Source organism: Lissotriton helveticus, chromosome 4_2 (genome assembly GCF_964261635.1).
Source record: "Lissotriton helveticus chromosome 4_2, aLisHel1.1, whole genome shotgun sequence".
Classification (NCBI taxonomy): domain Eukaryota; kingdom Metazoa; phylum Chordata; class Amphibia; order Caudata; family Salamandridae; genus Lissotriton; species Lissotriton helveticus.
Genome location: NC_136064.1, coordinates 128,810,872 through 128,838,292, shown reverse-complemented (window position 1 = coordinate 128,838,292; position 27,421 = coordinate 128,810,872). Strand labels below are relative to the sequence as shown.

Here is a 27,421-nt window from a genome sequence, read left to right as displayed (position 1 = left end):
TAAGCCACTTCAGGGCAAGTTCCAGTGGTATGAGCCCACACGGGCCCTCCTCTCCTCTTCTACCAGTCTTGTCAGAATAACTAGGATAAGAAAAAGACCCAGGGCGGTAGAGCGTTTAGCGTAGCAGCAGCCCGCCTCTGGAATAGCCTTCCAATGGAAATCAGGAATATCAGCGAATTGCTGCTGTTCCGGAAAAAAATCAAGAACTGGCTCTTTCCAAGGGTATAACCCCTCAGGGGCAATAGTAACAGAGTCCTGTCAACACACCCTCCTCATGCTCTCACGACTGACTGTTGTTCCGTTGAACCTTTCTCTCAGCGCCAGGATGCCTGCAGGGTTACAGCGCGCTTTACAAATCACATAAATAAAATTAGAAATACTCAGTGATGTAATTCAATTACATCACCAAGTTCTACAATAGAAGAAAGAAATCTGTACAGGTACCTGCCAGTGAAGGGAAGTGTACTAGAAAGATGGCTGACACTGGGGACTGATCTCTTCACCTATCACAACTATCAAATTTCCCTTTGAGCCAAAAACACCAGCCACCAGTGACAACCATCTTGCAAGTACACTTATCAGCAGTGTCTGGATGACACTCTTCCTGGTGGTCTAGTTTGGCTGGGTGGGAGGAGGAGTGTAAGTCTCACAAATAGAGACTAGGCAAACAAACTCAGTTCATTAAAGTAGTCTATCACAAAATGGTAGAAAGCATAGTTTGTCATTTCATCTGACTGTGGAGTAAATGCACAAAATACATGATCTGTGTAGGCACAAAGCTAAGCAGTCACACATGATGCTCCACACAGCCATTCACATGTGTATGATGAGATGAGGACAAGAAACACCTCACTCACACCATTCAAACATGTTTCTGGGTTAATAAACAGACTGTGAGTGTGTACGCAGCCACACCTATGTGATTGCTAAAGACTAGCACAAAGCCCAGTATATAGGACTAAAAAAAACAACATTTGGAGATAAAGAGTACGTATGTCACAATGAAAGTACAGATGTGCAAAACATCTTTGTGCAGTGGCAGTATTGTAGCCAATGAGGTCCATCAGAGGCGCGATTATTGCCTATTGAAAACTTTACCCAAGACCCTAGCATGTCAACTTGAAAATAGTTGATCCACGGGCTCCCCAGAGGCTAACCTCCAGAGCAGGTTGGCTATAGCCCCGGGTCTCCTGACTACTTTTGGCCCTCTGTGGAGAGGTGGTTTGTTGGCTTGCCACAGCCACCCCTCCTGGTGATCGGCTATCCCCAAGGAGGAGGAGGGCAAAGACTACTGGGGTAAGATATAGTCACTGACAGCTGGACCTCAATCACTGGATGCCCACAAAAAAACAGCTTCCCTACATCAAGGAAACGATTTCACACAGAATCTTTAAAGCGATCACGAAATGCAGTCCCTGACGCAAAGTAATTTTTAAAGACACCAAAACCAGGCCTCATCACTCAATTTTTATGCAAACACCATTCTAATGTTAAGAATTCCCCCATCCTGACTTACCAGAAAGGACTAAATCCAGCAATGGAACAATCCCCCGTTTGGAGGGATCTCACAATATTCACTCCTCTGCAATAAAAGACCAGAGCACTCAAATTGGGAGACGCCGGTCCCAATACTGCCCATGGCCGGGAAATGAACATAAATATGCAAGTGATTTATCAGAATCGCCAGGGGCCTCCACTGCTCCAATTCTCAGAAAATGCGAGCAGTTTGTCCCAGTCCAAATACACTGCCACCAACAAGCAGCTCTCCCATTCTGGCATCTTCTTTAGAGCCACCAGGCTTTGATGCAATCAAGACTGAAACTCTAGAACATCAGGGAAATTGTGGGTTCTTAACACCAATATTTCTACAGAACTTTGAAAAAAAGATACAAGGAGGTTATACATAGACGGACTACTGCCACTGCTATAAAAATCAAAAAACTGAATTCAAAAGCTGGATGTCCTTCAATTATTTCTTCCCCTATGCCCATTAACATAATGGATGGTGTGATATTAATTTTATCTCCCGTAATTTCCGAGACGAACTTCTCTATGTGGTCCAAAAGTTGAATCAAATTCCTACATGTATAAAAAATATGTATAATGTTAGCCACATCTGCACCACATCTAAAACATTTCCCATCATTAAGCCCCCTATTTCATCATCTTCGCAGCGGTATGATATAGATCAAATATAATTCTAAAATGTTGTGTTCTTAGATGGGTTGATATTAAAATTTTCTCTGCTGTATCAATTGATTGTTCATGTGTATGTCTCCAAATCTATTTCTCCATCTTATATTTTGGGCCTCCAGATATTCTCTCTGCGTATCTAATAAGCAGCTATAGATCCCACCAATCTGTTGCTTCCGTCTAATAGGCTCGACTAACACGTATGGCTCTATTGTCCTTTATTTTTTCATCAAGAAGTCCCGCATCTGGAGGAATTTAATAAAAATCTGTTTGGAGGAGTTTATATTTATCAACTAATATCTGAAAGGAAAGCAGACCTTCGTCCTTATACATTTTTGCCTATACATGTAACTCCCTTATCTATTCCATTTCTGAGCAACTCAGTGAAAACCGCAGGTAGTAAAATGGGTGTTTTTAATGGGGTGTAAAAGCAGCCCCCCGCGATTTGTAATTTGTTCCGTACTACTCCTCATACCTTATAGGCACCTCCTACTACCTTAAAATGCGTTCTTTTGTAATATTTATACTCCAGCTTTCTAAACAAACAATACCTTACTCCTGCCCCAATATCATCTGATATATGAAGGGGTATTCTGTGGAGTTATCAATATCTTCTCCAGTGAGTATTATCCAGATGTTTTGCAAAATACATGCATAATAATAAAATGTAAAATTAGGTACAGCCCACCCCTCTTTCTCTTGAGGCGGTGACATAAAGTGCATTGCTCTTCGTGGTTTCCCTTGGGTCCGTACAAATCTCATACAGCATGATTGCAGTTGCTGTAGCTGTCCCCTGGATGGTTCTAACTTGCCTCTTGATATATACACCGGAGCTGATTCTAACCCATTAATGCAGATTCGAGAATAAAGCCAGGTCCAAACCCCATGGCTTGTAATGTCCCCCAGAGAAAGCTCCATGACACACGGTTGAATGCCTTCTCGGCGTCTAATAATACTAAACCTAAGGTAGTGCGCTGTACATAAGCTTTGTCCAGCAATGCTACTACCCTGTCAATGTGATTTACGGTAGCCAAAATAGGTAAAAACACATGTTGTTTTAATGATACAAGTGGGGTAATAAGATTCACTAGGCAAGTGGCTAACATTTTTGTATATATCTTCCCACTGGTGTTTACTAGGGAAATGTGCCAATACAACCCTGGGAGCTATGCTACTTTTTTTTAAACAATAATATTTGCTTCCTCCCATGATGGGAGAACTGTCCCCACCTGTGCTTGTTGTAGGGTAGTCAGTAATTCAAATTTTAGCTCCTGGAAGAATGTTCTATAGACTTCCAGAGGCAGCTTGTCTGGACCCGTTGCTTTTCCACTGTTCAGATTATTTATCGCCTCTACTTATTCTTCCATGGTAATGGGTTCTTCCAAAATATATGCCTCTACTTGCCCCAGTTTTACATCCTCTACGTCCTTGAAGAATGTCTCAATATCCTCTTCCCCCTGATTGTCTTTGGTATATAATGTTTTAAAGAAAAAGTTAAATACTTCAAATATTTCCTGTGAGGTTTCCACTAATTTACCCTGTCTATCCACAATATTTTGGATTCTCTGTGAAGCCTCTTTAGACCTTAGCCTGTGTGCCAAACACCGCCCAGTAGCTTCACTGAATTTGTATCTTTTTCTCTTAAACAAGTTAAATTTAATAGCAATTTCTCAGCTCCAATGAAGGTTAATTCTGGCTTTGCATCGTGCTCCTTCTGATTGTAAAGGGGCAGTATCTCCTCCATTCGCTATCAGTTCTACCTCTGCCAACCTAATCCTCCCATCAAGATCTTGAACCTCAGCTCTGAGTTGTTTCTGTTTATAAAGCGCATAGCTCAGAGTCTCTCCCCTAAACCCTGCTTTTAGGGCATCCCAGACATATGGTTGTACGTCGACTTATGGTTGACTTCTAAAAATTGCTGAATGCAATCATTCATGTGGTTTATAAAATTAGACTCTTTTAAAAGCTTAAAGTCAAATGAATTAGATCTTTGTGAGGAAGAATTACTATTACATCTAGTCGGGATGTCTATCATTAATGGGCCATGATCTGATGTGATTCTTGGGTAGACTTGTATTCTGGCATCCGTTAATAGATCTGATGGTGCATAGAAGTAATGTAGCCTAACCAATTTGTTGTGAGGATAAGAATAAAACATAAGTCCCGGGTCTGATATCTGCAATGTAGACCATGCACCTTTCAGACCATGATCCTCCACCAAGTGCTGTAATGCCTTGAAAACTCTAGGTTTTCTGCCTGTATAGTATTTCCACCATTTTGAAGATCTTGACTATCCAAGTGGATGTTGAAAGCATCACACAAGATCAGCGGGGTAGGCCATGGCGCTAATTCCAGATTAAGACCCTCTAACACTGTGGCTTCGTCAAAGTTAGACCCAAATACAGAGCATATAATAAATACAAATTCCCCCCTAGCACATTCAATAACCACCCAGTGGCCCTGGTTGTCAACCGCTATTCTACCAGTGCTTTGAAACCCATTCTTTGCTAAAATGGCTACTCCGCGGTTTGTGGTGGACAAGTCAGATTGCATCACCAGAAGCTCAGCAACAACCCACATTAAATGAACATAACCTTAAATTACCCTGGATCCTTTTATCCCCCATCAAAAACTGATGTACCTCTCCATTTTATGACCTTATCTCCTGACATCCATACGCTCATCCTCATCTTCAATTTACTATGAACTGCATTTTCTATTTTAACTCCATCCCTATCCCCCTTATCCTGACCCACCATCCCCCCTCCTCTACCCGTAGTGCAGTCAGTAACCAGACTCCACCCCTCAAGCCTCTCCTGTATTGAGGCTTTAGGACCAACGGTCCCGGTGGTGGATAGCTAACCTCTCCCAGGGCCTCCCCTATATATCTAATATGCTAATAAAGTACCTGATAACCTAATTAAGTATTGATTTCATACAATCACCCTGAGCATATATATAACAAAAAAGTTTCCCTGATGGCCTAACATAATTTTGTCTTTATACAACCTGCCTGACACACAATCCTTTAGATCTTCAAAATGTTCATAAATTCCATACAAATATTTACCTCTGCGTTGAGAAAAAAAAGGGAGTGAAGAAGAAAGGAAGAAAAAAAACCAGAAAAAAAGGTGGGGAGGGGTCATTCTGCACTTTCCATGCTTCTTTCTGCACCTGTCTTGCTTCTTTCTGCACCCTCTTTTCCCTTTATGTACCACTTGTTCCTCTTTTTGCACTCTTCCTGCCTTTTCTGCACCTCTCTTCCCTTTTTATGCAAGTCTGTTGCCTCCGTCTGCACCTCATTTCTGCACCCCTGTTGTCTCTTTCTGCACTTGTCTTCCCTTATATATTATTTTATAGTTTTATAGAGTGCGAACCAGACCTATGAGGGTATCAGAGCACTTTACTGTATTAAGGGTGGTATACAAAGCGATGGGAAGGGAGGGATCAATTGGGTAAAATAGTGGATACATAATGCAAGAAAACACGCAGTCTAAAGTCCCAGCTACATGTGGGAAGGACAGGTAGATACATTGTACAAGAAGGCACATAGTCTCAACTCTTTGGAGAATGCCCAGGAGTGCAGGAATAGGTATCGTCCAGAGAAAGATTTTAATATAACGTCTTCATTAGGCGAGAGAGTTCCAAATAATTGGCGCAGCCCCAGTGATGGCCTGATTGTAGTTTTTTTTCTTCCAGAAACATGCAGGTTGCAGCAGTAGGTTTTTGGCAGTTCGGGAGTTTCTGGGTCCTCCTGATATCACGAGTTTTTGTGCAAGAAATATTAGGGAGTTGTTATAAAGAGCTTTGTGAGTAATGCAGGCCAGTTTCAATTCAATTCTGGCCTCTAGGCGAAGCCAGTTCAGCGCTTTGAGGTGGGGAGAGATGTGGTCATATTGCTTTGAGTCGGTTAGTAGTCTGGAGGCGGTGTTGTGGCAGGCTTTTAATGGGGCCAGGGATTTCTTGGGTAGACCGGCAAGAGTAGAGCATCCATATTCTAATCTGGAAATGACTAGTGTCTGTACTGCCGTATTAAGGTCGGACACATCATGAAGGGCTTTAGGTTTCTTAGGTACCTCAGGTGGAATCTATCCATTTTGGCCATCAAGTTTATATGGCCACGCATGTTCAGGCTGCCGTCCAGGGTTATTCCAAGGGATTTCGCCGAGGAGGGTAGTTTAGTGCTGAGATGGTCTTGATCCATTCCTGGATGTCTGGATTGGGTTTGGGTGGAGAGATCAGAAGAAATTCAGTTTTATTTGCGTTGAGTTTAAGCTGGTTGGTGGTGAGCCAGTGGACTGTCAGCTTCAAGGCCTCATTCAGGGAGAAAATTTCACAGGGGAAGAGATGTTTATGTAGATTTGTGTATCGTCGACTTATATAAGGTAGGAGATATTGGCGGCATGTAGAACCTCGGCGAGACGTTCAAGGTACTTTAAGCATATCTGTTTCAATTAAGGTGATGGTGCATGTGACACACTTCACAACAATATGCTTTGCAAACAGAATGCTAAATATTTCTAAGCTTCAATCAGCTGACATCAAAGAAGAATAGAATTTGGATGAGGTTTGGAGCGCACACAAATCAAACTGACTTCTGTTCATCGATCATTTGCAATTTAGATGATTTAATATAAGTATAGCTGCACAAACAGAAGAAGTAGAGTTTGAAACTTTGAATACTTGAAAATGGCATCATTTTCTGAGCTGAAAGAGCTCCATGAACGATACTTGGATGCAGCTTTAATGCTGGAAACATATACTGCAAATGATTCTGCCTTCCTTAATGATTCAGTTATTCAGATGTTACCTTCTTTCAACAAAATATTCACCTCAGGTATGTTTCCTATAACTCCTGTTTTCCAAGCTAAAGATGTGGTGAAATATTACTGTATATGCTCTATGTTTATGCATTGAATTCTGAACAATATTATGAGAGCTTCTTTCTTTCAGTGCATTAATTGTTTAATCGGTTCTGGTTATTTAAAGACAAGAATGAATAATAAATGTATTTCACATTTTTGTTGCTAATGAAATCAAAAGCAGGAATAGACAGTTGACAGAATGAACAAATGTAAAATCTGAAAAGCACATAGATGATGAAAAGTACATTGTAAAGTATATTAATATTTACAATCTATCCATAATGTCTTGTACATTGTGCATTGAAAAGCAAGATAAATGTCAATAATGCCTCCTATTTTCACTGACATTGCACAAATTATGTACATTTCAAAACTAGAAAACTGGAATAAAACACAGGAGGCTGTTTCTGCAGCTCAGTATATAGAATGCACCAGTGACTGAGATGGGACGAATTGTACAGATCTAATCCCAATAAAATCCTCTGACGATAAAATCATGCCCCTTCATGAATGGAATATACAGATATATTCCCTAGTTCTTTTTATGAATCTTTTCTATCTCACTGTTCCATGATAATACAGCTGCAGATATTCTACCATAGATTATGTAAACTAGAATCAACATCACATTAGACACAGAATGTAGCCTCCATACCCATTATCTTGCCCCAAGTATGAATAGTGCATGGGCTGCTTTCAAAAGTACATCTGTGCACAACATTTTGGTAGATGGCTGTGGAATTTCCATTGTTGCATATTTACATTTTAAAGTTTACAATTTTCGTTACATTGGATACTGTGGCACTGTTCACAAACGTAAATGTACTACTAGTAGAATGTACTCCTACAATTTTAGGTATTTGGGTATTAAAAAATAGGATTGTAAAGTAGCTCAAAAATTTAGATAAACTATCCCTGCTGGCCCAATGTACAAGGTCCATTTTCTGTTTTCCATTGTCAGGTAAAACCTGGCAGTGGGGACAAATATTGACCTCATGTTTAACTATTTTTTAGATTTGTTATACTCCGCGGTCACCGGTGTGTGTGATGCTGTGCAGATTCTGACATGCACGGGCATCTGTGGACACTGAGCAATAGAAGTAGCTCTCCGAAAAGATTGCAGGCGCTATAAAGAAATCAGATACAAAAAAATATGAGAGGGATTCTTGCAGTTTGTCTAACCTCTGGCAATCACTCAGGGTAGTATTCTGACCCATTGTTAGTATACCAACCATGCAACCTGAGATCACTCCAGTCCCAGCCATATGCACATTAGTCTTGGTACTGCTTCAATATGAAAAATCCAGCCTGAATTGCCCAGACAGGTCCTCTCTGAAATGGAATATGTGCCACCTAAGAAGGGTGTCAGATTTCTTGGGCCACATCATTCATGTGTAGGTTGGTTCCAGGGTCTCAGTCAGCAATGGCCCCTTAACCACTTAGGGGCGTTTTTATAAAAAAAAGTCATATAGTGCAACATGCCAATTTGCTGGGTTGCGTGATAGGTAACAAGCAGGAATGTGCCATATTTAAAAGAATATCTGCTATATTCTCTTTTGCTGGTGTCATTTTGGCTGCCTAGGCACACTTTAACCATGGTGCACGGGTGCCGGTGTTGCATAAAGGGCGGTTTTTGGAAGGAAGGGATGCTTTCTTGCACAAAAACAATCAACAGTGGCATATTCCTCAGACTGCAGCACACATAGAAAGAGGAAGTAACAAGCATAATCTGGCAATGTGTAAAAAAATCATAGAAGTTGCATGAGAATAACCTGTGCCCCCCCTTCTCTTGACATATGTGGTTGGACCCTGGGGGATGGGGTCCCTGGGGATAAAATCATCTGAGGGGAAGGGGGTTTGTGCCCCTTACCTATTAAATATGTTGCCGGGGTGCCCAGGGTCAAAAGTGGCCCGTGGAGGGGGGGTGCGGGTTGGCTGCCTTTGGCTGCCTTTAGCGAGTTGGACACAGAGACTGGTTGCAGACCAGGCCTTGTGATCAACCTACCACTGCACATGGCCAAAGACTGTGTGCTGCATGGGGTTAGTTGTATATGGTGGATTAGCCACAGTGCATAACCACAGGCTGGTGATGTGTGGCACTGGCCTCATGAGGAGGTTGGCCGCAGGGCCTGGCTATATGCCAGTCTCTGCGGCCAACCTTATGCTGCTCAAAACAGGAGGCATTGCGCTGTGTTGGATTAATATTTGGTAATTAAATATTTCTATTGTTTGTATCTATGTTTTATGATCTTGTGGAACTCTCTAGGGATTGTGTATAGTAAAAAGGAGTAGATGAGTTTTCAATGCACCCTATTAGTAGGGATGCATGTTGTGATCCTTGTTTTTGAGAAGAAGCTTAAGAGATAAATTCTGTGATGATTAGATTGTTAATACAAACTCACGAGACTCCTGCAGGAACGTGAGCAGGAGAAAGGAGTAGGTGATGTATGAATATGCTCTGGTATGCACACTTGTTACTGTGGTAAGGAGTCTTACTGGAGATGGTGTTTATCAGAATCTACTATTTACGCCCATCTGCTTGGTGAGAGTGGTGAGTAGAGTGCAGTCTCTCCCTACACCCTACTATGCACATCTATTATCAACGAGAGGGATGTTAGCATTGAGGATAGTCCATTTCCACTTACTACTGCACACTCCCATCAGCTGCGGGAAGGATTGAGCAGTGAGGCTGGTCTCTCTTAACACACCCTACTATTCACACCCGTCATCTGAGCCCGAGGTCCAATAGGAGAGGCAAGTCTTTCCCCTCACCCATCATCTGAGAGAGAGCAAGAGATCTGAAAGGAGAGTCTTGTTATTCTCCATGCACTACTACTCGCATAAGTCACCTGAGAGAGATGTATGATAGGAATATGAATATGATTTGTAAAGCGCAAACTCATGCTCAAGGGCGTATTGGCACTATAGAGGCACCCAAAGTGGTCCTCCTAAATGGGGGGACAGTCAAGTTCCTGGCAGAACACAAATGAAGAGTCCCTCCTGGGATAAAACCATTTAGGTTTCTCCTTGAAATGGATGGGCCCTAGACCGTGCAGTGATTTATAGCCCAGACAAAGGGCCTTGACCCTGCAACGTTGTCTGACCGGTTGCCAGTGGAGGGTCCCGATGGCTCCTCTCGAAGATTCATATTTTTGAATTTTGAAGAGGAACCGTGCTGCTACATTCTGCAGCATCTGCAGCCTCTTCAAAGGGCCTGTAGTAAGGATGAGATCGAGTCTATTGCAGTAGTTGGTCCTTGTGAGTAACAGTGCAAAGATCACGGTTTTCAAAAGCTCAGGGGGTAGGAATTTTTCAATCTTTTTTACAAGCCTTAGAGAGCAGTATGAGGCAAATGTGAGTTTTTTCACTCGGTCATTGAGCTTCAACTGGTTATCGAACAGAAAGCCAAGATTTTTTGCTTTATTTATGGGTTCAAGGAGTGGGCCCAGCTCAGGCGGCCACCATGCCAGCTTCCAGAATGAAGGGTTATTGCCAAAGATGATGACTTCTGTCTTTGTGGCATTCAGTTTGAGACAATTGTTGTACATCCACTTGCTCACATTGCACATGCAGGTCCGAAATGCAGAGCCAGAATTGATTTTGTATTCGCTAGTGATACCACAATTTGGGTATCATTAGCATATGCTGTCAGGGAGAAGACAGAATTTTTGATAAGTGTGACCAGTGGTATGATATAAAGATTGAACAATGTTGGGCTCAAAGTCGAGGAAGGATTGGAGGAGATCTAATGCTGTCTCCTTGATCTCCAGACTCTGCATGCGGTCAACCAGAATCTTATGGTTGCCCGAATCAAATGCCGCCGAGAGATCCAGCAGGAGAAAATTAAACAAAAAAACCCTCTGACTGAATTTGTTTTTTAAAGGTGCTCAAAGTCACAAATGTACTAAACCAGTCCTAAAATACTGGCTTTTAGACTTGGCACCTTGGGGTGAGTCTCCCTTCCACTTTTTGCTGATGTGCCTCAGATGTTTTGCTGGTGTTCGATGCTCAGGGCACTGCGCCACGGCCAATCCGTGCCGCAGTGCAAGTGCTCCCAATGTAAAGGGTATGTACAATTGATTTCCACGATTGGGTTATTTGGTCTACTGTCAGTCCCCAGTAACGTGCACGAGGAGTGCCGGGGCTTGTAGATACAAATGCTGCTAGTGGGCCTGCAGCGCTGGTTGCGCCACCCACAGAAGCGGCCTCGTAAGACATGAATCCGGTCTGCCATTGCAGACCCCGCGTACAGTCCCGTACTGTCACGCTGACTGTGCAAGTGCCCACACTTGCCAGTCCCTGAACCTTCCCTAACCTCCATATCAGTCACCCCTAGGGTAGGCCTACGGGCAGGGTGCATTGAAGCGTAAGGTAGGACAAGCCTAGAGTGTGGCATGTCCTCATAGTGAATTACCGCCCTTTTCGTTCTTCACTATGGAAGGGCTACCGGTTCTCTTAGGCGAAGATGAGCTGTTGGAACTATTACACGCTATAGTCCCGGCAGACTCAGGGAACACGGTAGCAGGTCGAGTTTAGTATGCCTGAACTCAGAATAATAAAATACTTCCTTTAATAAGGTTTATTTTAATATCCTGTGTTTGCAAATGCTTCTGTTAGAAAGATAGCCTTTGCGTAAGAGGCGGCCGCTCACTCGCGCTCTGCCGAGTTCCCTCAGCGCCATCCTCACATCCCTGACGAAATTCTGCTGGCTGGTATCGTAGCGCTTTGAGCACTCACAGCACTGCAATTGACTCATTACCTGCAACGCAGCGCTTTTGCTCCGTGTAACCGCCCGCATAGAAGCAGTATTATTCGCATATCTCTGCTCGCACTGCGCTCGCTTTGTTAAACTGGTACCGTTTTGACTGCTGTTGGTTAATCTGTGCCTTCTCCCCTTTGTTTCATACTTTTGTGGCCCCAAGCTCGCCCAGATCGTATTTTCTGCCCCTGCCATTTTGTTTGTTTGTGATTCGGAGCAAGCCCCTCCTCTCCGCCCCGCACCCGCCTCCCCAGCTGCTCCTCCCTTCCAAGATTGACCACCACTGCCCCGTAGATCAAAGCGCTGTGACCTCCCTTACGCTGTAAGAGGCGGCCGCTCACTCGCGCTCTGCCGAGTTCCCTCAGCGCCATCCTCACATCCCTGACGAAATTCTGCTGGCTGGTATCGTAGCGCTTTGAGCACTCACAGCACTGCAATTGACTCATTACCTGCAACGCAGCGCTTTTGCTCCGTGTAACCGCCCGCATAGAAGCAGTATTATTCGCATATCTCTGCTCGCACTGCGCTCGCTTTGTTAAACTGGTACCGTTTTGACTGCTGTTGGTTAATCTGTGCCTTCTCCCCTTTGTTTCATACTTTTGTGGCCCCAAGCTCGCCCAGATCGTATTTTCTGCCCCTGCCATTTTGTTTGTTTGTGATTCGGAGCAAGCCCCTCCTCTCCGCCCTGCACCCGCCTCCCCAGCTGCTCCTCCCTTCCAAGATTGACCACCACTGCCCCGTAGATCAAAGCGCTGTGACCTCCCTTACGCTGTAAGAGGCGGCCGCTCACTCGCGCTCTGCCGAGTTCCCTCAGCGCCATCCTCACATCCCTGACGAAATTCTGCTGGCTGGTATCGTAGCGCTTTGAGCACTCACAGCACTGCAATTGACTCATTACCTGCAACGCAGCGCTTTTGCTCCGTGTAACCGCCCGCATAGAAGCAGTATTATTCGCATATCTCTGCTCGCACTGCGCTCGCTTTGTTAAACTGGTACCGTTTTGACTGCTGTTGGTTAATCTGTGCCTTCTCCCCTTTGTTTCATACTTTTGTGGCCCCAAGCTCGCCCAGATCGTATTTCCTGCCCCTGCCATTTTGTTTGTTTGTGATTCGGAGCAAGCCCCTCCTCTCCGCCCTGCACCCGCCTCCCCAGCTGCTCCTCCCTTCCAAGATTGACCACCACTGCCCCGTAGATCAAAGCGCTGTGACCTCCCTTACGCTGTAAGAGGCGGCCGCTCACTCGCGCTCTGCCGAGTTCCCTCAGCGCCATCCTCACATCCCTGACGAAATTCTGCTGGCTGGTATCGTAGCGCTTTGAGCACTCACAGCACTGCAATTGACTCATTACCTGCAACGCAGCGCTTTTGCTCCGTGTAACCGCCCGCATAGAAGCAGTATTATTCGCATATCTCTGCTCGCACTGCGCTCGCTTTGTTAAACTGGTACCGTTTTGACTGCTGTTGGTTAATCTGTGCCTTCTCCCCTTTGTTTCATACTTTTGTGGCCCCAAGCTCGCCCAGATCGTATTTTCTGCCCCTGCCATTTTGTTTGTTTGTGATTCGGAGCAAGCCCCTCCTCTCCGCCCCGCACCCGCCTCCCCAGCTGCTCCTCCCTTCCTCCGCCCCCCTCCACTCTCCATTTATGTCTGATGCCCCCACGCGCAGCGTCCACGCGCTTCGGCCACGCCGAAGGTGCGCCAAAGGTAAGCCCGTCTACGCCCGTCCGCGCCTGGACCGCGCCCAGCGCCAGACCCCCTGCCCCTCGCGCTGCCCAGCCCTCCCGCATTACCTACGATGCCGCCTCCCTCCTAGCCCTTAACCCCGGTTGCGCCCCCACCTGTATCCAAGCCGCCCCTGGTCAAACCCATGGACCTTTCTCCTGCTTCACCTGCAAATTCAGCGGCACCAACTACATCTCCGCTACGACCACCCCACAGACTCCCGACCCCAATCACCTACAATGCATCCTTCTCAACACCCGATCGGTCCACAGACACGCCATTGACCTTTGGAATCTACTAGACACCATCTCTCCAGACATCGCCTTCCTAACGGAAACATGGATGAACGCTTCCTCCGCCCCAGACATCGCCATCGCCATCCCTGAAAATTATAAGATCACACGCAAGGACCGCACCGGCCACACAGGAGGAGGAATCGCTATCGTCCATAAGAAATCAATCCGCATCTCAACCAGCTCTGACGCCAACCTCGCCAACTCCGAACACCTTCACTTCCAGATCCACATCGACCCCAAAACCACACTCAGAGGCACCCTCCTCTACAGACCACCAGGACCCCGCGCAAAATTCAGTGAAGACATCACGGACTTCATCACTCCACACGCACTCCCCTCCAAAGACTACATCCTTCTGGGAGACCTCAACTTTCACCTCGAAAAGATCAACGACCGCAACACCGCCACCCTCGTGGACAACCTCGCCAACCTCGGACTTAAACAACTAGTCACTTCCCCCACCCACATCGCAGGTCACACACTCGACCCCATCTTCACATCCAGCAACCATGTCTCCTTCAGCCACACTACAGACCTCCTCTGGACTGACCACAGCTGCGTTCACTTCACCTACAACAAACCAAAACCCTGCATCCACCTCCAACCTACCCTGCAAAGGAATTGGAACAAAATCACCACGGACCAAATCTCCGTATCGCTCCTTCAAAACACCCCAGCCCTCTCTTCTAACGCCAACGAAGCCGCCGCCAACCTCACAATATGGCTATCCAACACCGCTGACACCTTAGCACCACTGAAGAAACGTCAAAACAAACCTGGCAGCAAGAAGGCCTCTTGGTTCAACGATGATCTCAAGAAGTCCAAGAAACTCTGCCGCTCCCTTGAAAAGGCCTGGAAAAAAGACCCAACCACTAGCACCAAGGACGCCTTCAAAAACGCCACCCGCACTCACCACCAACTAATCCGAAAGGCCAAGAAAACAGCATTCAAGGATCGACTTGACAACAACGCCCACAACAGCAAGGAACTTTTCAACATCGTCAAGGAATTTTCCAATCCCTCGGCCAACTCCAACGACATCACCCCCTCTCAAACCCTCTGCGACTCCCTAGCCTCATTTTTCCACAACAAGATTGCAGACATCCACAACAGCTTTGACAACCAACCCGGAGACCAACCCACTCTACCATTTGCTGATCATCTTCCCCCCGTGAACACCCTCAACGACTGGAACCCAATCTCCACTGAGGACACCATCCGCCTGATGAACTCCATCCACTCAGGATCCCCCACAGACCCATGCCCTCACCACATCTTCAACAAAGCAGACTCCGTCATAGCACCGCACCTCCGAGACGTCATCAACTGCTCCTTCAACTCCGCCACCTTCCCGGAAGACTGGAAACACGCTGAACTCACCGCCCTTCTGAAAAAACCCACAGCGGACCCCACCGAACTCAAAAATTACCGCCCCATCTCGCTTCTTCCATTCCCGGCCAAAGTCATCGAGAAAGCTGTCAACAACCAGCTCGCCGCCTTCCTCGAAGCCAACAAATCCCTCGACCCCTCACAATCTGGCTTCCGAGCAAAACACAGCACTGAGACCGCCCTCATCGCAGCAACAGACGACATTCGAACTTTACTGGACAATGGAGACACAGTCGCCCTCATCCTCCTTGACCTCTCTGCAGCATTCGACACAGTCTGCCACAGCACCCTTTTACAACGCCTCAATAACATCGGAATCCAAGGAAAAGCACTTGAATGGATCACCTCGTTCCTCACCGGAAGAACCCAGAGAGTCCGCCTTCCACCATTCAAGTCCGAGGCCTCTGAAGTCATCTGCGGCGTACCACAAGGATCCTCACTCAGTCCCACCCTCTTCAACGTATACATGAGCCCCCTCGCGGCCATCGCACGCCAACACAACCTCAACATCATCTCTTACGCGGATGACACTCAACTGATCCTTTCTCTCACCAACGACCCCAGCACCGCCAAAACTAACCTACACGAAGGAATGAAAGAAGTTGCCGAATGGATGAAACAAAGCCGTCTGAAACTGAACTCAGACAAAACAGAAGTCCTCATCTTAGGTACATCCCCCTCTGCATGGGACGACTCCTGGTGGCCGGAAGCCCTCGGAAAAGCACCCATCCCGACAGACCACGCACGGAACCTAGGCGTCATCCTGGACTCTTCACTCTCAATGAACAGACAAGTCAGCGCCGTATCCTCTTCCTGCTTCAACATTCTTCGCATGCTCAGAAAAACATTTCACTGGATCCCCTCCGAAACAAGGAAAACAGTCACCCACGCTCTAGTCACGAGCCGACTGGACTACGGAAACACCCTCTACGCAGGTACTACCGCAAAACTGCAGAAGAAACTCCAACGAATCCAAAACTCCTCAGCCAGGCTCATATTAGACATCCCACGCAACGAACACATCTCTGGTCACCTTAAAGACCTCCACTGGCTACCCGTCAATAAGAGGATCACTTTCCGACTGCTTACCCACGCACACAAATCACTCTACGACATCGGACCAGAATGCCTCAACTCAAGACTGTCCTTCTACACCCCCTCCCGCCAACTACGTTCTTCCAGCCAAGCCTTCGCCACCGTACCTCGCATCAACAAGACCACCATGGGGGGCAGATCCTTTTCATACCTGGCTGCTAAAACATGGAATTCACTCCCCGCTTACCTTCGCCTTACCCAGAACCACCTAGCATTCAGAAAGCAACTTAAAACGTGGATATTTGACAAGTAATCCTCCTCCCCTTCCTAAGCGCCTTGAAACCCTCTGGGTATGTAGTGCGCTATATAAATTATATGACTTGACTTGACTTGACTTGCGCGCCTAACTATTTAGCCCGCCTCTGCCAGGATGTGTATCTGTTGTCTGGGTTTGTGTGAGTGACAGGGCTGGGAGATTCCCGGGGACAGTTGGAACCCCCAGGTGGTGAATAGGGTGCTTGCACCAGGATGGGAGGGCAGAGTAGTCCTTGACTCTGAGTAGGGTTGTGCTCCACCACCACAAGGCTGGCTCCACCCCCCTGTGGAGCATCTGATGTCCCTGCCGGCACTCTGAAAGAAGACGGCAGCTTCCTGTAAACAGAGTACTCCAGAACCGGGTTGAACTAGGCTCAGGCCCCCTGGCCTGCAAAGACAAAAGAATCTCAGTATAAATATAGGAGCCCGCTCCTTACAAATCAGATCCAGTTTTGACCACGACGAACCTCTGCCTGACTAGAAGGACCAAGAGAAGCTGAAGGACGGAAACCGGTCTGAATCCTGTAAGACTGGCCTACAGTGGTGCCTTGCTGATAACGGAGAGGAAAGGACCAGAAAGGACTTTGTAGACTAGTGCCTGAAACGATCTCCAAGGGCTTGATCGAGAGCTTGCCCCCTGAACGGAACCCCAGGACCATTGGGTTCTATCTGCTGGTGCCCGTCTGCTGTTGGGCCTTAGTTCCTATTCCCTCGCCGGAGTTGTGACTAGGGTACCTTCGCCCCCTCCCAGGTCGTGACAGCTCGGAGCCTGGTCGCCCTGCCGTAGAGAGCCCGCTCATCCCTGTGTCGCTCGCCGCTTCAGTGCCGGGCCACCTGCTCTCCTGTCACCTCGCCGCTAACGGAGCGCGTTGTGCACCTCTCACCTTCTCCCGCCGGAATCTGCACGGAGCGCATTCCATAGCCTCGGACGGTCCGTACGTCATCACATACCCGACTGTCTCGCTTTGCCCTCCTGCACACCAAGACCCGTGTTGCACCTCAAGAAAGGCCTCCCCGTACCGTGGTACCGGAAGCCTGGTGTTGCACCCGTCTGCCGTAGAACGTGACGCCCCTCACAGATCCACGAGTACGACCCAGCGTGCTAAGAAGTATACGCCCCGCAGGCCTGAACGGCACCTCGCCCCGTGAGCTGCATCGACCCCGGATCGCCGCAACCCTCCACAGTCCTGCTCCTCTACCTCGTACCTCGAGGGGGACCTGAGCCGGAGAGATCCTCTGGAGAACTGTCGGCCTCGTTCGGAGTCCGCCCTCACCAGCCGCGCCTGAATCGCCTCGGACTTCCACAAGCAAGGTACACTTGAACTCTGTCTCGAGTTCACATCGGATACAGGGTCCGCAACGTTATTATTTCCCTGTCATCGTACCTTGCTGAACAACGAACATTTAAAGACTAAAGCTTGCCTAAGTATCATCTGTTGGCCTCGAGTCGTTACATGTATATGGTCTTGTGATAATCCTGCTTGAATCAATCTTTTATATAAAGTATACGTATTTTTGATACAACTACACAACTGGTGTCCATTTGTGGTGGGTCAGTGGGTTTACTGTGTGTGATCATAAATGCTTAACTTACTATCGCCCTGAGGATTAGCCTTGTCTGCTCGCGCCACACTACCTAGAGGGTGAGCAGGGGTTATTCGAAGGAGTAGTTCCCTTGCCCTGACGTGGAGCTGAGGGTCCCTGCTTGTCACAAGTGCATACCTGTGCCAACCAGAGACCTCTGGTTCCAACATTGGTGGCAGCGGTGGGATTTCGGATTTGCATTTGTGATTTATATACAGTGAATTACTGATCACCACGTAGTGAGAGCAGACCAAGTAACGAGCCACAGATTACGTCCTTGCCGAGAGATCTCCAATATCCGAAACCATGCCTGGTTCACTCCCCGTGAGGGCACTCTCTGTTATCTCTGGATTCGACGAAGTTGACTGGGAAGGACTTGGGCAAACGAAGGGTGACCAGTTGAAAGCCCTGTGCGAAAAGTTCCGAGTCTCCCAAGCGGGCTGCAAAACCAGAGCCCAGCACATCAAGGCACTCACAGCTTGGAAAGAGTTGAGAGATCCGGAAAATCGGGGGGTAGTGGATCCACCCGAGAGTCTGATCGAAGTGCCGGGAGGTCTGTCGTCAGAAGAGCTGGCGGACAGGGCCGCAACCAGAGTGCATGAAGTGGAGATGGCCAGATTGAAAGGACAGATGGCAATGGAAGAAAAACGGCTCCAGCTGGAGCATGAGATACGACTCAAAGAATTGGAGCTGAAAGCAAAGAGCTTGGACGCAGCTCCTGGTGGCAGCACAACGCCAGCCCAGGTAGAGTCAAGGGTCTACGTACCGAAAGATGTGGTGAAGGAGTATTTTAAGGGGGATGACATAGGGCAGTGGTTCCGGGCCTACGAGGTAGCCATGTCCTCCCACCGGGTCCCTGAGAAATACTAGGGAGCGGGGTTGTGGGGACGGTTCCTGACCGAGGGGCGGAATACCCTGCTAGATCTTCCTTCTGAAGAGTCCAACTCCTACCCGCGCATGAAAGATGCCCTGATGAATCGATTTGGGTAACTCCTGAAATGTACCGACAGCTGTTTAGGAAGTGTGTGAAGATTCAAGGGGGTACGTATGTGGAGTATGTGACCTTTTTCTGCAGAGCGCTGGATGGTTGGGTGAAGGGCAGCAAAGTAACTGATTTTCAAGGGCTGCTTGATTTGATGGCATGGGAGCACTTGTCGGATAATTGTTTTCCTGAGTTACGCCAGCACCTGATCGATAGCAAGCTGTCCAACCCGAGGAAGCTTGCCGAGGAAGCGGACCGCTGGCTCAGCACCAGGGTCCACAAAGGTCCAGTAGGAGATTCAGCCAAAGGTGGGCAGGGTCCCCAGCAGAAGAGTGGGGTGGACAGGGGAAAATAGAAAGGGTTCCAAAAAGGCCCCCAAAGTAATCCCCAAGGGAACCAAGGGAAAGGTTCTCAGCCTCCTCCACCCCCGAAATCAACCGGGGCCTCGACAGGTAAACCTGTTCAAAGAGGGCCCATCGCCTGTTTTAGGTGTGGCGACCTGAGTCACATTGCCTCTGACCCTAAGTGTCGCTTGTTCGCAAAACCCGCACCCACTGGTGCTCCACCCCGGCAACTAGCTAATGTTAACTTTGGGGAGGAAGTACCCGTCCAACTGGGTGGGGATCCCGTTCAGATGACCCTAGTCTCGCTAGGAGACAGTGAGATGGTCCCGGAAAACCACCTGCCCAATAACACTAAAAAATATGCGCAGGTAGTGACCATCAACGGTAAGAAGGCGGAGGCTCTTCGAGATACAGGAGCCAGTGTGACTGCAGTGAGGCAGCACCTGGTGTCTCAAGAGCAGGTAGTACCGCACGCCTACTGTAGGGTTGTCAATGCTGACAATTCTGAGAGCCAATGTCCGATGGCTCATGTTCCCTTAGAGTGGGGGGGGTCTCTGGTACTCTGCAAGTCGCTGTGAGGACCTCCATGCCTGTAGATTGTCTGCTAGGGAACGATTTGGAGAATTCCCCTTGGGGAAAGGTGGAGAAAATGACTCATCTGCGGATGGTGGGTCTACCCGACTGGGTGTGCGTGACCACACGGTCCATGGCAGCCAGTAGGGGTGTCGAAGAGGTCCTGGAGCCTGAGGGAGAGGCCCAGGAACCGGCCTTAGAGAGAAGGCGTAGGGGGCGCGGACAGCCGGCTCCCGAAGTTCCCACGGCCCAGGAGGAAGCAGACCTTGAGGGGGATGCCCTGGAGCCTACCGGGGAACAGATCGCCAAACTGGGAGACCTGCCTGAGCTGACCCATTGGCAGCAGGAAGGGGGTCCCTCCAGGGAGGAATTCTGCCGAGAGCAGAGAGAGTGCCCTTCTCTCGTAGGGATGCGGCAGCAGGCTGCAGACCAGGCCAATGGTGTTCAGTCCGGAAAACACTTGGTATACTGGGAGAACGATCTCCTGTATTCAGAGCCCAAGGCTGCTGAACCTGGGTCAGCCATCCCTCTGAGGACAGTGACGGCCCCCGTGGTGGGTCGAGCACTGATGGGAATTCTCTCTCGAGTAGGATTCCCTCTAGAGGTAGTGTCTGACAGAGGTACCAATTTCATATCGAAATATATGAAGTCCCTTTGGCAAGAGTGTGGTGTAACGTACAAGTTCACCACCCCTTACCATCCCCAAGGAAACGGGTTGGTTGAGAGATTCAACCGAACCTTGAAAGGCATGATCATGGGCCTAGAAGGACCAATGAGGCGTATATGGGACGTCCTCTTGCCATGCCTACTGTTTGCGTACCGAGAGGTGCCACAGAAGTCGCTCTGGTTCAGTCCCTTCGAGCTTCTGTACGGTCCCCCGGTCCGAGGACCTCTGAGTCTGGTTTGGGAAGGCTGGGAGCAGTCTCCCAGGAAACCTCCCCAGAATGTATATAGCTACATGCTGGCCTTCCGAAACCAGACCAGGCGCTTCAGGAAACTTGCTGAGGCAAACCTGGAAGCCAGCCAGGAAGAGATGAAGCGGTGGTACGACCAGAATGCCACTCTGGTGGAGCTTCAACCTAGACAAAAGGTGTGGGTCTTGGCCCCGGTGGAGCCCTGTGCACTTCAGGATAAGTGGACGGGTCCATTTGAGGTTGTGGAGCGCAAGAGTCCTGTCACCTACCTGGTGAACTTGCAAACTCCCAGGAACCCTTTGAGGGTCCTACATGTTAACCGCCTTAAGCCCCACTTGGAGAGGTCCGAAGTGGGCATGCTGTTGGCAACCGATGATGGAATGGAGGAGGAGACCGAGCCTCTTCCGGACCTCTTGGTGGCCTCCGAGCGAGACGGGTCAGCGGATGGAGTTAACCTCTCACCCTCCCCGACCCCTGAACAGCAGAGTGATTGCCGCCAGCTGCTGGGGCAATTTTCTGACTTGTTCTCCCTGGTTCCTGGTGTCACAGATTGGTGCGTCCATGATGTGGACACAGGAGACAACTTGCCGGTGAAGCACAAGGCTTACCGTGTGACTGACAGGGTACGAGCCTGCATCAAAGAGGAAGTCTCGAAGATGTTTGCTCTTGGGGTGATTGAGTCCTCCAGCAGTCCTTGGGCCAGCCCAGTGGTCTTGGTCCTGAAGGCTGCGACGCCGGGAGCCACACCTGAACTACGGTTCTGTGTGGACTATCGAGGACTCAATTCGGTCATGAAGACTGACGCGCACCCCATCCCCAGAGCTGACAAGCTCATCGATCGGTTGGGGGTTGCCCGGTACCTCAGTACATTTGACTTAACGTCTGGGTACTGGCAGATCGCCTTAACTGACGGGGCCAAGGAGAGGTCCGTGTTTTCAACCCCAGATGGGCACTACCAATTCCGGGTTATGCCCTTCGGGATGAAAAACGCCCCTGTCACCTTCCAGAGGTTGGTCAACCGGGTGTTGGTTGGACTGGACGCGTTCAGTGCCGCCTACCTGGACGACATCGCAGTGTTCAGCAGTACGTGGGAGGAACACTTGTGACACCTATGGGAAGTGTTGGCGGCTCTGTGCAAGGCAGGCCTCCCGATCAAGGCAAGCAAGTGTCAGATCGGGCAGGGTTCAGTGGTGTATTTGGGACACCAAGTTGGGAGCGGCCAGGTGGCGCCCCTTCAACCCAAAATCCAAACCATCCTGGCTTGGGAAGCCCCCAAGACCCAAACGGAGGTGAGGGCCTTCCTCGGACTCACCGGGTATTACAGGAGGTTCGTCAAGGGATACGGCACCATTGTTGCCCCCTTGACCGAGCTGACTTCGAAGAAGCAGCCCTGGAAAGTGATCTGGACTGACGCCTGTCAGGTAGCATTCGACACCCTGAAGACGGCCATGTGCATGGCGCCCGTGCTCCTGGCTCCTGATTTCTCCAAAGAGTTCTTAGTGCAGACAGACGCTTCAGAGCATGGGATTGGGGCTGTCCTCTCACAGACGACTGAGGAGGGATGGGATCACCCTGTTGCCTTCATCAGTCGGAGGTTACTTCCACGGGAACAGAAGTGGAGTGTGATTGAGCGAGAAGCTTTTGCTTTTGCTGTGGTCTGGGCCCTGAAGAAGCTAAGACCCTACTTGTTTGGGTTTCACTTCCGAGTTCAGATGGACACAGGCCCCTCAGATGGTTGATGCAAATGAGGGGTGAGAACCCGAAACTGTTGAGGTGGTCCATTTCTTTACAGAGTATGGACTTTACGGTGGAACATCGCCCTGGCATAGACCACGCCAATGCTGACGGTCTGTCAAGGTTTTTCCGCCTTAGTGATGAGGAACTCCCTGGGCAAGGGTAGTTCTCCCCACATTTCAGCTGGAGGGGCACGTGTTAGACCTGGCACCTTGGCGTGAGTCTCCCTTCCACTTTTTGCTGATGTGCCTCAGATGTTTTGCTGGTGTTCGATGCTCAGGGCACTGCGCCACAGCCAATCCGTGCCGCAGTGCAAGTGCTCCCAATGTAAAGTGTATGTACAATTGATTTCCACGATTGGCCTATTTGGTCTACTGTCAGTCCCCAGTAACGTGTACGAGGAGTGCTGGGGCTTGTAGATACAAATGCTGCTAGTGGGCCTGCAGCGCTGGTTGCGCCACCCACAGAAGCGGCCTCGTAAGATATGACTCGGGTCCGCCATTGCAGACCCCGCGTACAGTCCCGTACTGTCACGCTGACTGTGCAAGTGCCCACACTTGCCAGTCCCTGAACCTTCCCTAACCTCCATATCAGTCACCCCTAGGGTAGGCCTACGGGCAGGGTGCATTGAAGCGTAAGGTAGGACAAGCCTAGAGTGTGGCATGTCCTCATAGTGAATTACCGCCCTTTTCGTTCTTCACCTTGGAAGGGCTACCGGTTCTCTTAGGCCAAGATGAGCTGTCAAAACTATTACACGCTATAGTCCCGGCAGACTCAGGGAACACGGTAGCAGGTCGAGTTTAGTATGCCTGAACTCAGAATAATAAAATACTTCCTTTAGTAAGGTTTATTTTAATATCCTGTGTTTGCAAATGTTACTTTTAGAAAGATAGCCTTTGCGCGCCTAACTATTTAGCCCGCCTCTGCCAGGATGTGTATCTGTTGTCTGGGTTTGTGTGACTGACAGGGCTGGGAGATTCCCGGGGACAGTTGGAACCCCCAGGTGGTGTCAGGATCCCTCTTCCTAGTAAGTTTGATGCTGATTCAATGTGCTTTAACACAAGAAAATGGAGCGCGAGCCGAGACTGCACGTGGTCCCGTTTGTGGAATACGAGGAATGCTAGGTTGGCAGTCTAGATTTTTTCCAGCGCGTGATTGGAGTCCAGGTGCAGCGCGCGTCCCTTCGGAACTGCGCACTTCACCGAGGAATCCGGTCGTGGAGGTCGCGCCTGAGAGAGTCTTCGAAATTAAGGTAGAAGAAAGAAACGTTTTCAGTCAGCGTAGTGTTTATTTTAACCTTCGCTGCCTTGACCTTGAAGTGTCACGAGACAAAGAGGCTGCAGAGCGTTCAAGGCAGAGTTCGTTTTCAAAGTAGAAAACTGAGTTCTGGAAACTGCGTGTCAGCGAAGAATCATTTCCCTGAGCTGAGAATTCCAGTCATTATTCTACAGAAGGACAGAGAGAGAGCGAGAGAATCATTTGGAGTGGCGGAGAATTACAGAGCTAAGTGGAGGTTCCCTGTTATCTGTTCGAAATTCAAGTGACTTGTATATTTTGTTAAAGCAACATTTCCTATGCAAGAAAAGGTTCATGAACTATTAAAATGAGTTAAAGGCTGCTCACCAAAAGTTACATTTCGTCTGCTGAATCAGAGTTAGACAGAAGACTTCAAGTATAACCTAGAAAGAGATAGGGACAGTGTTACAGAGGTTTTTCAGCACAGTCTGAGTAATTTACAAGGAGAAGAAAACACAACTTACCTTGAGGGTTGAATGAGGTTATTCAGGATAAAGAACCCTGTGTAAAAGAACAAAATATAAAGAAAGAAAAATATAAGGACAACGTTTAGACAATACTGGTAGGTGGAGAAAACAAGTAGTATTAATAGCACTAACACAGAGCATAGAGCAGGAAAGAAAAAGAATAACATATTTATTATTTTACAGGAGTAAGTGGTAGACCTCTCATCTGGAAATACAGAATAGGCAAAACTACACTTCAGAATAGAAGAGCAGCAGGTCGTTACAGATTCCTGGGTAGGTGTTACTAGATAGGGTAATAGTGAAGCCAGAGTAGTCCATAGGTACAGTGAAATTATTATCTTGTATGTGTTTAGTATTCCTAGGGTTCTTCGAGAAGCTGATTGGCAAGCTGATTGAAGATTCCTACGGAATTCCAGAGGATCAGGACCAGTCTCTTCTGTTTTATTTCTTTCGTTATTTTATCCAATTTTCCCCTTCCCCCTATCTAATCAGTTAGAGTCATGATATATTTCTGATTCTGATTGGTTGGAGGTGGGAGTCGGAAAGCAAGCATCTTCTGTTCCTGTGCAAGTCTTCAAGAGAATAGAGTTGGTAAGCAAGTGGACTCTGACAGGTGGTGAATAGGGTGCTTGCACCAGGATGGGTGGGTGGAGTAGTCCTTGACTCTGAGTAGGGTTGTGCTCCACCACCAAAAGGCTCGCTCCACCCCCCTGCGGAGCGTCTGATGTCCCTGCCCACACTCTGAAAGAAGACGGCAGCTTCCTGTAAACAGAGTACTCCAGAACCGGGTTGAACTAGGCTCAGGCCCCCTGGCCTGCAAAGACAAAAGAATCTCAGTATGAATATAGGAGCCCGCTCCTTACAAATCAGATCCAGTTTTGACCACGACGAACCTCTGCCTGACTAGAAGGACCAAGAGAAGCTGAAGGACGGAAACTGGTCTGAATCCTGTAAGACTGGCCTACAGTGGTGCCTTGCTTATAACGGAGAGGAAAGGACCAGAAAGGACTTTGTAGACTAGTGCCTGAAACGATCTCCAAGGGCTTGATCAGAGCTTGCCCCCTGAACGGAACCCCAGGACCATTGGGTTCTATCTGCTGGTGCCCGTCTGCTTGTGGGCCTTAGTTCTTATTCCCTCGCCGGAGTTGTGACTCGGGTACCTTCGCCCCCTCCCAGGTCGTGACAGCTCGGAGCCTGGTCGCCCCGCCGTAGAGAGCCCGCTCATCCCTGAGTCGCTCTGCGCTTCAGAGCCGGGCCGCCTGCTCTCCTGTCACCTCGCCGCTAACGGAGCGCGTTGTGCACCTCTCACCTTCTCCCGCCGGAATCTGCACGGAGCGCATTCCATAGCCTCGGACGGTCTGTACGTCGTCACGTACCCGACTGTCTCGCTTTGCCCTCCTGCACACCAAGACCCATGTTGCACCTCAAGAAAGGCCTCCCCGTACCGTGGTACCGGAAGTCTAGTCTGCCGTAGAACGTGACGCCCCTCACAGATCCACGAGTACGACCCAGTGTGCTAAGAATTAGTACGCCCCGCAGTAACCTACACCCTGCGCAGAACCTTGTTGCCAAAAATTGTAGTAACCACGCTTATAGTGGTTAGTAGGTAAAAGGTATTTATTCATGAGTACATCTTCATAGTTGTACAGCGACCTCAAGCTTCTTCAACTGACTCTTTTTCCTAGAACATTTTGGGTTTAGACCAGCCCATGGGACTGAGTCAGCATTTGTGATGATATTGGACAACCTACGAATGAGGGCAGACAGGGGTGAGTCAGCAATTCTAATACTGCTGGACCTGTCCGCCGCGTTCGATACGGTAAACCCCGACATTCTCCTGACAAGGCTGGAGACCTTTGGAGTGAAATGAATGGCGCTTAACTGGATGCGATCGTATTAGTCCGGCAGATGGCAGGCAGTGGTACTCCCTCCATACCAATCTGAATTTGCCAGAGTTCCACATGGGGTTTCACAGGGATCATCCATCAGTCCCATATTGTTTAATGCTTACATGCAACCCCTGTTGGGTATCATTAAAGCTCATGACATCAGCGTGATTAACTACGCTGACGACACACAGCTTATGTAGGCTTCCATGCCTGTATGCATGAAATGGCGACATGGCTGAAGGGAAACTCGCTCCAGTTCAACAGCGGAAAAATGGAGATCCTACAATGCAAGGTGGGGAGAGTCGCCAGAAGCCTGCCTGCAGACTTTTGGCCCCCAGTCTCGGATGGACCACTGACACCAGTGAATACGGTGCGGAATCTGGGGGTCAGCTTTAATGAAAATCTAAATCTGGAGACACACATTAACAAACTGGTGGGCAGTTGCTTTACTTTAATGCGAGGTCCCTGAAAGCTGCTACCTTTGCTACCGGTACAGGCAAGAACAACTGTAGTCATTAGAACCATTCTTAGTCACCAGGACTACTGTAAAGGTCTTGTTACTGGAATCACCTGGATATCTGATTAACAGGCTACAGAGTATCCAGGCGGCAGCAGATAAGTTGGCACTCTCACGAACCCACCGATCCTCAACAACTTAAGCGTTGGCTGACTTGCACTGGCTCCCAGTGCCTCAGAGGATCCTATTCAAATCCCTATGCACCGTATTCAAAGCAGTGCATGGTCAGGGCCCTAAGCCACTTCAGGACAAGTTCCAGTGGTACGAGCCCACACAAGCCCTCCTCTCCTCTTCTACCAGTCTTGTCAGAATAACTAGGATAATAAAAAGACCCAGGGCGGTAGAGCGTTTAGCGTAGCAGCAGCCCGCCTCTGGAATAGCCTTCCAATGAAAATCAGAAATATCAGCGAATTGCTGCTGTTCCGGAAAAAAATCAAGAACTGGCTCTTTCCAAGGGTATAACCCCTCAGGGGCAATAGTAACAGACTCCTGTAAACACACCCTCCTCATGCTCTCACGACTGACTGTTGTTCCGTTGAACCTTTCTCTC

General features: G+C 48.5%; 1 protein-coding gene and 1 pseudogene across 1 annotated transcript in view; both read left to right on the top strand.

Moving 5' to 3' along the window:
- The first annotated feature begins 1,024 nt into the window (after window positions 1-1,024).
- LOC144752314 (U4 spliceosomal RNA) lies at window positions 1,025-1,152 on the top strand (annotated as a pseudogene).
- A 5,720-nt stretch (window positions 1,153-6,872) lies between these two features.
- The window catches only part of LOC144752108 (nicotinamide N-methyltransferase-like), a 193,568-nt gene continuing 173,019 nt past the window's right edge, over window positions 6,873-27,421 (top strand). The window contains exon 1 of the mRNA XM_078640051.1: window positions 6,873-7,030. Within this exon, the coding sequence (XP_078496177.1) occupies window positions 6,883-7,030 (148 nt within the window). The 5' untranslated portion in view covers window positions 6,873-6,882. The remainder of the gene's footprint in view (window positions 7,031-27,421) is intronic.